This window comes from Galeopterus variegatus, unplaced genomic scaffold, assembly GCF_000696425.1.
Source record: "Galeopterus variegatus unplaced genomic scaffold, G_variegatus-3.0.2 Scaffold1736, whole genome shotgun sequence".
NCBI classification, from domain to species: Eukaryota; Metazoa; Chordata; class Mammalia; order Dermoptera; family Cynocephalidae; genus Galeopterus; species Galeopterus variegatus.
In genome coordinates, this window is record NW_007727847.1 from 203,507 (window position 1) to 216,271 (window position 12,765).

At 35.8% G+C, this 12,765-nt stretch overlaps 1 protein-coding gene across 1 annotated transcript in view; it reads right to left on the reverse strand.

The window, feature by feature from the left end:
- Positions 1–4,889: 4,889 nt before the first annotated feature.
- The window catches only part of SMAD2 (SMAD family member 2), an 85,648-nt gene continuing 77,772 nt past the window's right edge, over positions 4,890–12,765 (reverse strand). The window contains exons 8-11 of the mRNA XM_008578659.1: positions 12,112–12,324; positions 9,085–9,222; positions 8,761–8,905; positions 4,890–5,610 (exon numbers count right to left, since the gene is read on the reverse strand). Coding sequence (XP_008576881.1) covers positions 5,487–5,610; positions 8,761–8,905; positions 9,085–9,222; positions 12,112–12,324 — 620 coding nt within the window. The 3' untranslated portion in view covers positions 4,890–5,486. The remainder of the gene's footprint in view (positions 5,611–8,760; positions 8,906–9,084; positions 9,223–12,111; positions 12,325–12,765) is intronic.

Sequence of the window (12,765 nt, forward strand, 5' to 3'; positions counted from 1 at the left end):
GAAAGAAAAGTTAACTCTAAGTTAACACACTCCAGAGACCACTGGATGTATAATAATTTAGCGAAGGTGTACATAGCAGAGCTTTATTTGATGTTAATTCTGGTTATGATTCTTAGTTGTCAGGCTGCCTAATACTAACTGAACTGCCAAATTAGAACTCTGGCAGAAAAACAAAACAAACAAAAACAAAAATAGAAAAGAACTACTTTGATGGTCTGTTCATGAAAGAAAAATGTCTGCAAACAAATTAAGAACTTTTTACTGAGATCTGAAATCGAAACAATGAAATCATTCAACACTGTTAAATGACCCCAATGGTTAGTTTTTTGTGAGTGTGTATGTATGTATCAATTCATACATACACATTATATACTTTATTTCCTAACAAAAAGATTGAGGCAGTTCCGCTATATAGTTAGCCATAATATCCAAGATAATATCCAAAATAAAACAGTTCCTACTCAAGAAATTACAGGAACAAGAGACAAAAGACTATCATGAGGCTATCTAGTATAGTTCATATTTCCTGGTTGTAAGACTCAAAACACAGGAATTCTACTCCAAGAGATAATTTGCCTCTCAGTCTCCACACACAAAAAGTAGTCTGAACAAACAAAATATTTATGAAAACTTGCAAAGGAAGATCTAAAAGGAACTCAACAGTAGCATTCTGACCACCTCTGAAGACCACACACTACCATCATTATTCCTAACTATACCAAAGACAACAATCCAATATGTCCCAAGATGGAAATAGGGCTGTTATTATAGGGAAAACATTGGCTACAACTGCCGGAAAAGTTCATAATCTTAAACATAACTTAAAATTTAATCTGATAACTTATGCTCTTTGCCAGTCACAAAGGCATTTGACTGGACAGAATTTGAGCCATTTGTAAGATTTCAGTGATTGATCAATTGGAACAATATCAACCTTCCTGGTGAAGAAATTAGGACTCTGGATATAAAAAGCACCCTCCATTTTGGTTAACAGTAAAGTTCAAAGGAGAGAAACATTCTAATATATGCAGATGAAACATGGCTGAAGGGAGAGGACAACCAGCAAGTAGCACTGGGATACATGTCAAGAGAAGGGGAGGAAGAAGGAAATTCAGTTGATAAATAATATAAAGTATTCAGCAAAGTAAAGCACATGAAGGGAAAAAAATGGGCAATGAATTGATATGTTTAAACATCAAACCTTAGATCAGAGTAAGGGAAAAGATCATATGTTGCTGCTGTCCACAGATTTCTTCATTCTCTAAAGAGATAGCTGGGGGGATGACATAGAGGAAGCAAACTGGGAAACTGGAATATTCAGTTTTTAAAGCAAAGACTGTACACAAAGGCAAACTTTAAGTACACTGAAGATTGTCTTGTGTTACTTCATATCCCACCATCAACTCCTCCCATTCTTAGACCAGAAGGGTGGCAAATATAGAATAAATGCTCAAAGTATTTGGTAAAAAAACCCCAAAAACCAGAGACCTTAAAGGTATATATGGGCAGCTTTTTGAAGAGGTAGTGAAATCAACTGGATGTACATTTTCTTTTATTTGATTTCAACTAGCCGAAGACTAGACTGATTGTTTTTCACCTTCAAAGTCTTAGTCTCGATTAAACTGACAATAAAGGCACAAATAAGTGAAATTAAAATAATTTTAACAAAGGAAAAAATCTGACAACATTTAAAAGAGAAATGAATCAAGCAAAAACTGGATATGGTTTAAGGCAAAAAAAAAAAAAAAACCAACTCGATATTAAAGAATTTACAAATATGTACTTAGAATATAGAATAAGAAAAATTTGGCAGATTTCCTTCTGGCAAAGTGACAGGTCCTAAGACAGAAAGTAACCCCCATAAGACTCAGTACAAGTTGAGGGTCAGGACCACATCCTAGTCAAATTTTTATTACTCAACATCTATCACAGTGGCTAGGTAAACAACAGGTATCAATAAATGTTTATAGACTGAATGTACGTTATAATGTATAATCGGTATAACTGGTGTAAGTTCAAACCTAATTAGGATGAAAAGAGCACAATAAGTGGTGGTCTAAATCCAGTTGTATTTTCTTATCTTAACCAGTGACTGTAAAGACTTTTCAAACTTTTTTAAAAGCAATAAACCTCCCCCCGCTTTTTTTTACCCAAAAGAAGTCTTATGAAGAATTCCGGTACAGAATAAAAAAAAAAGCTGCCACTGGTTAGACCAAAGTCAGAACTCCACCAGCCTCCAAGCCCCTACCCCAGCCACTAGGTGTCTCTGTGGCATCCACTGGGAAAACCATCATTCATCTTAGAAATGTGATAGAAAGGAGGGTCAATCAGTTCTCAGGTTGTTAAGTACAGAATAAAAAAAAAAAGCTGCCACTGGTTAGACCAAAGTCAGAACTCCACCAGCCTCCAAGCCCCTACCCCAGCCACTAGGTGTCTCTGTGGCATCCACTGGTAAAACCATCATTCATCTTAGAAATGTGATAGAAAGGAGGGTCAATCAGTTCTCAGGTTGTTAAACTGAGAAAATTACCAGTACTATGAAGGATAAATCCTAAACAATGTTGGTCATTCTTTTAAATAAAGAGGAGACCCTATCACTTAGAAGAATAGAAGCCACCCCTATAAAGGAAACAACAACAAAATTAGGCCACAGTAGACAAAACATAATGCAAAAAAACAGTATCTCATTAAAAAGCACATATGACCATTAAACATATTCACACAAACATAATAACCACCATGATGAAGCCACCTGCTCAACAGGTAAAATTGCTGAATAGGTGTTTCCAAAGAGTTGAGTCCCAGTTTCACAATGTACACAAAAATCCCACCAGAATTGTAGAGATGTGCTCCACTACTGAAATGCCATATTTCTGCTTCACTTAACATTTCAATGCAAGAGTGACTGCCAGGACCTTCTATCACTTTTAAAGTTGTTCTCTGTCCCCTAACAGAACTGTTTCCGAACATCTCTGTAAGTTCTTAAGTAAAAACTTCCAAAGACAGACAGAAGCTCTAATGACTAGCTCGAGCAGGCCTGACAGTGGTAATACATTTAACTCTAATCACAGGATGAACAGCAGAAGTAATAATTAACAGGCAGCAGGAAGTCTGAAGCAAGAGGTCACTACGATAGTGAAAATTTGCACAAGAAAGGTTGTTAAGTGGTATTGACCTGGTGAAAATGAGGAATTTTTACAGCAAAGGTGTGAGGAAGAAAATATATTAGTGAGAATGACACAAAGCAGTCTACCACAAAATAAGGCCACCTTCAAAACATGATAAAGTGTAGCATCATTCTGCTCTTCAAGTATGGATTTGTACAGAGGTTTTTGTATAAAGCATTAATACCTAATAATGGGCTTCCTGTAGCATGAGCCTTTGCATTTGATGCTGTTCTCTTCAACTGGAATGCTTACCTCCCCTGGCTCATCACATGGCTTGCTCCTTCCATGGCAGGTCTTAGCTCAAGCCTCACTTCCTTAGAGAGGCCTTCCCCGATGTCCTACCTGAAGCGTCCCATCTGTTACTCTCTAGCACAGGACCCTGTTTATCTCCTTCGCAGACAAATAAGATGATTAAGGGTAGAGTAACTGCTGTCTCAGCAAAGGCAGGGACCGTAGCTGTCTTGTTCACCTTTAGCCAAAGGCTAAGAAAGTTCCTGGCACATAACAGGTGAACAATAAATATTTGTTGCACGAATAAAAAAATTACCATATCTAATTTACATGAACACATACACACAAATATAGGAAAATGGGGAGTATCCAGTAAAAAACAATCAAATGTTCAAAGTATAGAAAATGATACCTGTAGATACAGGTGAATATGGTTTCAAAGAACAAGTACCAAAGATATCTATCTTCAAAAATATGAAAATTTATGAAAAGGGGATCCAGAGTGGTTATTTTCCATTTCTACTGAGATGCAAATAAGAAACGTTTAAATTGTAATGAGTCAACATTAGACATAATAATTATCTGCTGCAGAATGGACTACCAACAAAGCTTCTGGAATCTCCTCTCACTGAAGAGCATAAAATATGGTCAACCACATACCCAGGATTACTTAAGAACAGCTCAGACTGCAGGTAATTATACACTTAAAAAAACCCTGCTAAACAATTTCTCCCAATTTTTAAAATTCTAAATTCATAATTATGTAAAATAACATTCAATTTATAAATTGAATACAACATACCTTAAAAACAAATGGCCCCTATCTGCTGATCATAGCTCAGCATCACTTTTCTAGGTATTCTGCAGAGGAATTACATTTACAAAAGGTCCATTTCATAATACAATACGGTAACTACATCAAACGAAATTACTCAAATCAATAAGCAGAAGGCCTTCTGTTGAAATATGTTAAAATACCTTTTTTTTAAAAAAGACCCCTTATATTTATAGATTAGCTTTAAAAAAGGATAAATATACTGAAGTAATTCTAGCATATCCCTGAAAATAATCATACTGCCACCTGTGCCTTTTTTACAACGTGGAAGAATAAATCAATAGACTGCTCAATAGGTTATACAAGTCAATTACTATTTGTTGAAATTTGGTTGTAAGACAAGGGGACTTACTCCACATGAATTTTTACTGTATCCCAGAATTAACTGGTACCAGTAGTTATCAGTGCAACGACAAGGGTACTTGAAAAAAAAATAATACAAATCTTTCCATTAACTTTTTCAAGTACCCTCATATTACTGGTGATAGTGTCACACACACTGTTTTGGTATCAGGACAAAAGTGGGAACAGATAAAAGAGGCTTGGAAAGATTTTTGGTAGGGTTTCCTCATAATGGGATTTAGCAGTAAATAAAGACAAAAAGAATGACTTTAAACCCCACTGAACACATTAAGGTCAAGGATTTCAAAAGTTAATCCACTTTTCCCCCAAGAGTTTATTTTTGGTAAAAGGCAGAAAAATTAGTTTTTCTACAAGGAAAATCTGCTTCTAAATGATAATTTGAAAATCTTGATATATATATTATATATTAAAAAAGACACACAAAAATAACAGAGAATTGGGAATAACAGATTAGGTACTATAACTTTATAAAGGCTTGCTAGATCAAGAAGCAGCACACACACACACACCTCATTTATGCAAACTAAAAATGCATATAAACAGCACAATACTGTGATACTGGATCATGATACATTACCTGTACACATAACTACTACTGTTATTAATAAACCTTTGGGACACTCAGTTTTATGCCCAGTAAGACATCATTAAGTCTTTAAAATCTTCTCTTCCTCCTTTATGGGAGGGTATTTCTAGACACTAATTTTCCCATCTAATATTCAAATATAGGAAACAGATTCCACAAGGTGCTTTAACTGATGAGACCTCAAGTGCTGTTTTCTTTCTTGAATTTTTGGATAGTAAACAGTCCGTGGGGACCACACACAAATACTATGACAGAAGAGTTGTTTTATTAAGTCAACTGATGGGACTTGACTGGTGATGAAGCCTTATGACATGCTTGAACAACGCACAGAAGGGGATCCCATCTGAGTTAATACTTTGTCCAACCACTGTAGAGGTCCATTCAGATGAAGTTCAATCCAGCAGGGAGTACTTGTTACTGTCTGCCTTCTGTTAAAAAGAATATAAGAAAATGACTGTAAAATTCAAAGAACATGGCTATGTTAAGATACATGCTTTAAAAATTTACAGAAATTCCTTTGATAAAATGTAGGCACTATTAATAATCAGGCCAGGAGGAGTAGTGTAAACCAGCACTGCCCCAAGCAAACTGAGACCTACAGTCATCCTACTTATTAAATCAACCACAGAAAAGAAAATACTCAAATATCAAATGGAGTCAAAATAGAACAGGGTTCGATTTTTTTTTTTTGGTGGCTAGCTGGTGTGGGGATCCGAACCCTTGAACTTGGTTTTATAAGGCAGCACTCTAACCAACTGAGCAAACAGGCCAGCCCCAAATTTAAAGTATACCAAAAGAAAACAGAACTTTGACTCAAGCTAATTTCTTACCACAGAATGTTAAAAGTTGAGTTCAACCTTCCTTGACAAAGCCAACGCACAACCCTTTTAGCAACATCACTCAGGCTTTTGATAAAAAACACTTCTTGTACTTCAACAAAAAGGGCTACTCTCTGGAAATCACAAATTATTCAGTGACGTCCTGTAACTTCCATGCACTGACTTTAATTCTGTCGTATTTGCTATATAGAATAAGTCAGTAAGTCTGCTTGCTTCTTCACTGTGACAGTCCTTCGAACATGAGATAAATCCATTATCAACTTCATCTCCAAGTGACACATGCCCAATATAATTTAAAACTGTATCTCTAAGGATGTGATTTTCTGTAGCAGATGGTGTCGGTGTCCTGCTATATACTCTTCAGATTTTTCAGAGTGCTCCTAGCCAAATTCCCAATTGCAGGTATCTGAATTTCTGTGCCTGATAAACCTCTACTATGCCCACACGTGCACCAGGCCAGAAGTGCCAGGAAATTAACATCCCCAGGAACAGCCCTCAACCAACAACACAGGAATTAACATTTAAATGGCAAGCTTCCTTTCTCCTGAGTGAGATAATTCTGTAGGTTCTTTATGGTTTCCCAGACTTCTCCCAGGGTGTAAACTCTAGTGACCTGCTCACTGTGGTAGATGCCTTAATAATGGTACTAGCTGCCTTCCCTCCCCTGCCTCACTTCTCCTTTGGGAAATAAATCTTAATCCAGGTCACTGAAAGGAAGTAGGTATAAGAAGTCTGCCACTACTCTTATTTGAGCACGAAACGTACCTGAAGTATTATCCACCCCCCTATACTTTATTTATTTACTTCAGTACTGATTCAATTAACTCAGACATATTTCTCAATTAAATATGAATTCTTCATACATCTAAATTCCCTGTTTACCGCATTTCCTAGTTTTTATGCAGACAATCAATCTGACATTAAAGAAACTAAAAAGTAGATTTAGAAACCTAACGATTAGCTGTACTTCCTTGGCTCCAGCATCATTAAAGACAAAGTTTCTGTAGGTACGTATGGTTCACAAATGGGTATCTGACATTTTGATTTGTAAATGTTACAGGAAATTACTTGATTATCTAAAGTCAGATGTACCTGGCTCCAAATACCCATAAAAACATACTGTATATTATGGCTTTTATACTTAAAGATTTTAATTCATCTCTGCAGTAAAGAACGGCAGAGTCCACAGTGAATGAAGAAGGCCAGTATCTCTCCAACAATTAAAACTGTTCTTAGAAGAAGACCTATGCATGGAATTCTCCCCACCCTCTATAGTTCCCTCTTAATTCCATTAAATTTCTACCATATTCTACACTATTCTAAACTTTTGAAGCAAAAGAGATGTCTAACCTAAAAAGTTATTATCAGATAATGTCATTTGAATATAATTTTACTATCAACTCAGGTCAATTCAAGTCCAGAAGGAAGAAAGGCATTCAGTATTCTTTAAAGGTATCACATTTCAAAAGGGTATAATGATCAAAACAAAAGAGAACTACAGCAAAATAAAATTAATTATTCTATCAATATAACTTAGGCAAAATAGTAACAAGTCTTTATTCTAGAATATAAATATAAGACATATAAAACATTTTTAAAGTATTCAACCAGCAGACCTAAAATCTCACCACCTCAAAAGTCAGATGTCTCACAAATCTTTTTAAAGATAGGGAATCAAGTCCAAATCAAATGAAATAAATTCTGAAGGGAACAAATTGCTGGATGAAGCAGGAATATAATTACTATATGAATATTTCTTAACCAGGCACACAGACAGTAAGTATTACGAGTTAGAGAAAGACTAAAGTATTTTACTTAAGTTCTGTTCTTAAATATGCTGAAGAAGTCTTCCCTCTCTTTGATGTGGAATCCAATCTATTGTTTAATTTAGCAATAACCCAGTTTATCTTATTCACTGATAAATTAGTTTTTGTAAAACTCAATTATGTAATTGTTACTACTATCCTTAGAGAAGTGGTTAAAAGTCAAGAAGATCTATCTTCCAGCACCATCTCAACCATTTACAATGTGTCCTTGGGCAAATGAACTCTTCTAAGCCTATTTCCAAATATGTATTGGTTTAAACCATTTACTACCTACGAAGATTGCAATTTCTTATATTTCAGCCTTATAAAGAAGGATTAACAACATAAACAGTAATTCTTAGATACTGTATTTAAAACATAGCACAATGCCTGGGACACATCAAGTACCCCTTCTACTCTTGAATAAAGTTCTACCTGTTAACCTCATTTTCAACTGGTCTTGATTTACTTGCCCACCCTTATTTTTCTCTACTTTCTATACTTCAGACTGCACTGCTATTTTATTACCAGTATTATCATTTCCCACCCTCATCTATGACTTCTGAAGTCCTATGCATCTTTCAGAACCTAGATCATGCACCAGGAAAGCCTTCCCTGAGTCCCAAGTGAAAACACCCCTCCTTCCATAAACTGACATAACTCTTCAAATACCCCCCTTTTATGGTATCTAACACTCTACATTATGTCAAAATGCATGTCTGTACATTTTTAATCATATCTTCTATAATGCCAGCATAGTAATTTGGAATGGTTTTGAATCTAGAGGCCTCCAACTTTCTTTCGTTATTTTACATAAAGATCTCCTGACTTCATAAACTCAATGAAAATAGATACAAATGAACTCCAGAAGATGCAAGAATGAAATAAAAAAATAAGTACATGGTAGAAATTTAAGAAAATATGGATTTCATACCGGTATTCTGCTCCCCACCCTTTCACGAAACTCATTCTTATGGTGCACATTCTAGTTAGCTGATAAACGGCTTCAAAACCTTGATTAACAGACTGAGCCAGAAGAGCAGCAAATTCCTGGTTGTTGAAGATCTTCAGATTACAGCCTATGATTGAAAAAAGTAAAAGAAACTGTAAAAAGAGTATCATTATTAGAAAATAATTTTAAAAGGGCTACAGATCTTAGAACTCAAGCATGCAAATCATCTCTTGATTCCTAAAATGAGCAACTAAAAAAACTAAGCAAGTTGATGTGATAGATTTATTCACATTGTTGAATCCATACCTGGTGGAATTTTACACACTGTTGCAGGGTGCCAGCCGTATCTCTGATTACAATTGGGGCTCTGCACAAAGATTGCACTATCACTTAGGCACTCAGCAAAAACTTCCCCACCTATGTAATATAAGCGCACTCCTCTTCCTAAAACAAAATACATATGGGATTAGTTTATAACATTTACTATTTCAGTGTGACTTTGGAAGACTCTTCTTGGAGGAATTCTAAAATGATATGAAGAATTTCCATGACCTTTTTGACAGTTATGTTTTTCTGAAGTCTAACTTTGAAATACATCACTATACATTTTTCCAAGTATTTTTTTAAAATGATTTGACTGATTTTTAAAAGAAATATATACTTCTCAAAAATATATAAACAATGTAGAAAAGCACATGGATAGTAAAAGTTTCATACAAATTATATATCACCTTAAAATAAGTAAAAAAAAAAATTGAGTTAATCTGAAGGAATTAACTAGTGTTTGGACAAATATATCTTCACCGTAAGTCTTTCCTTATAGATCCAACTAAAGTTAAGAAAAAAGATAAAAAAAACATTAAGAGGTTGAGTCATTTGCCCTTTTTAAAACTACACAGGAGAGTACTTCCAAAAGTTCGTGGAAAAACAGAATTGAAAGATAATATAAATCTTTTTATGAACTTTTTGAAGACCTCTCGTATTATGGTGGCAACTAAATCTCTTAATACATAAGCAGGATTAGGTAAGAAAAAATTATACTGGGAAATTTTAATATACCTCTTACAGAATTTGAAAAACCAAAAACACACACAAAAAAATTAGATGTAAGGACTGGAAAAAAGCAACTGTGAGAGGCAGGCAGAGTTCTAAGATGGCACCTAACAGTCTCAGCCCTGGTGTGCACACACCTCTATTATTCAGTCAAACACTGGGTGCTACTGTTAATGGATTTTTCAGACATAATTAAGGTAGCAAACCAGCTGACCACAGGAAAGAGCTATGTTCTTTGGCGGTCCTTTAAAATACAGTGATCCTTTAAAAGGGAATGGGCTGTCCTGGGCTCAAGTGATTCACAGCAAGAGCGAGAAGGATCCAACACAAAGAGACATTAGCCATTGCCAAGGGACCACGTGGGAAGGAACATAGCTAGTTTGTGAGAGCAACCTCTAGCTGACAGTCAGCAAGGAAATGAGGATCTCAGTGCTACAACTGCAAGGAACTGAGTTCTGCCACCATCATGTGAGCTTAGATGAGAACACAGCCCAGCTGACCCCTCAACTTTAGGCCCATTTAACCCTGAGAAGAAACCAGCTAACCCATGCCAGGTCTCCTAATCCACAGAAACTGAGATAATAAATTTATGTTGTTTCAGGCTGCTAAGTGTGTGATAATTTGCTACACGGCAAAAGATAACCAATAAAACAACGAACAAGGCAGATTTAATAGCATGCCTGTTAACCCTGTTCTTTTAAGATTATAGAATATTTGTAAAATAATTAGTCACATGCTTGACCACTAGGAAAACACTAAGCCCAAAAAGTAGAGGTTTTTCAGGCTATATTCTCTGATCAAAGCCATCTAATAAACTAGAAATTCAAAAGTAAAAAGATCTAATAATTAATAGCAATCTAAAATCCTGGATGAAAAAGTGAATAAGGCATAGAAAACCTGTTAAATTTTTATGCAGAACCCCAATTAATACACATACAACCCCCCCCCCCAACTATTTTAGTTAAAGTAGGCATGGATATTCAAAGTCCTTCCTTACATACAATGACAGCTGGGTACCTTAACAAGATTGTCCAAATGTATACATGAAACAAGATTTGAGAACTACCCCATGGAGCCAAGAAACTGACCTCCTAGTCACTATCATTTTGCAGTATCAAAATAATTCTTTGGTAATCACCATTATTTCTTACAGACGATGATGATTAATCCAAAGGAAACAGAGGCAAAGTTAACTTGAGGTGACTAGAATGATGTTCAATTATTAGTGACTCCCAAACTTTCTCACCTCACTGTTAAATAATAAACCCATTATAAATTAACATAAATAATAACATTAATAACGATAATATTTATGAAAAACTATTTCCAACATAAAAAAAAATTAGAAGAGTGGCAATGTTTCAAATTTTTTACGTCTCTTTAATGTCTGGCATAACAGAAAAGAGCTAGATTCTTACATCAGATCTACATTTCACCTCTCCAAAATCAAATGTCATGTAGCCTCTGGAATAGTCCAAAATACACTCATGGGAGAATGAGAGAAAAACTAGCAAACAACATCTTGGTACCATTATGAACATAGTCTTGACCTCAAAAACTTGCTGCAAAAACTTGGCTAGAGGTTCCCAGGCCATATTTTGAGATCCTCTGAATTATATTTTGAAGTATATTAAACGGAAGTTCTTGTTTTACGTACCTCAACTCAGATTAATAGTGAGCAGATTTGATTTAATATATGAACACTCACTGAAGGGGAAAAAAAAAATTCAGGAGATATAAACAAACTGAAAAAAATTTGTAAATTTGAAAAAAATGATTTGTAAAAATTGTAACCCCCAAATCTGAACATGACAATTTTAGGACTGGTAGAGACTCAGCAAATTAAAATTTTTTTTTTTTTTGTCTTTTGTCTTTTTCCGTGTCCGGCAACGGATCGCAACCCTCAGTGTTGCCCCCGTACCGGACCAGGGACCGGCAACGGGATTGCAACCCTCGGTGTTGCTCCCGTGCCTCACTCAGCCAGTGAGCGGGAACCGGTCTGTATGTGGGATCCGAACCCTCGGGCGGGAGCGCCACCGCGCTTCCCAAGCGGCGCACTACCCAGTGCGCCACTGGGCCGGCCCAAATTAAAATTATTTTAACACACTTATCTACTGAAAGACTTCCCAGTATCAAGGATGCTAAAATAGTTGAAGATAAGAGTTTGCAGAATGAAGAATCATCAGGATCTATTAAAAGTAGCGAAGCCTGTGCACTTAAACTGACAGATGCTGGGCGATTATTTGCAACAAGCTCTTGATATGGTAAAATAGAACATACCTATATGCCTTCTCGTCATTTCTACCGTAGCATTTCGGTTAACATTGGAGAGTAAACCTAAGCAGAATCTCTCTGAGTTTGATGGATCTGTAAAGCCATCTACAGTGAGTGAGGGCTGTGATGCATGGAAGGTCTCTCCAACCCTCTGATTTAATTCGTAATATGCTATTGAACACCAAAATGCAGGTTCTGAATAAGTAACTGGCTGCAAATCTGAGGGGGGGAAAAACAGGGAGAAATGTTGTGTGAACAACTCAAGCCAAAAACAGATTGAATATCATCATGTTTACATACTCTATGCCAGCCTACACCAGCAACAGCTCAGGAAGTAGACATAACATGTACATCAGTTTCCACAGATAATACGAGATTTTCCCTATTTTTCTTACAGAACTCCAGACTCCATAGATCATACTGGATTTTCAATTTTTCAAATTTCCTCCATCTCATTTAGTCACTTTATGTTGGATTATTTGTTTTCCAGTAGTTTTAGTCTAATTCCATATGCAAAGTAAGTCAACTTGCCACGCTTTGTGCATTTCTAAAATGCATAAGAAAGCTAATTTTGGGTAGGATAAAGTAGAAAAAAGCTGGAGCAAAGATTAGTAAGTTGAAAGCTAAAAGAGGAAAAATTGTCACAATAAAAGGATACAA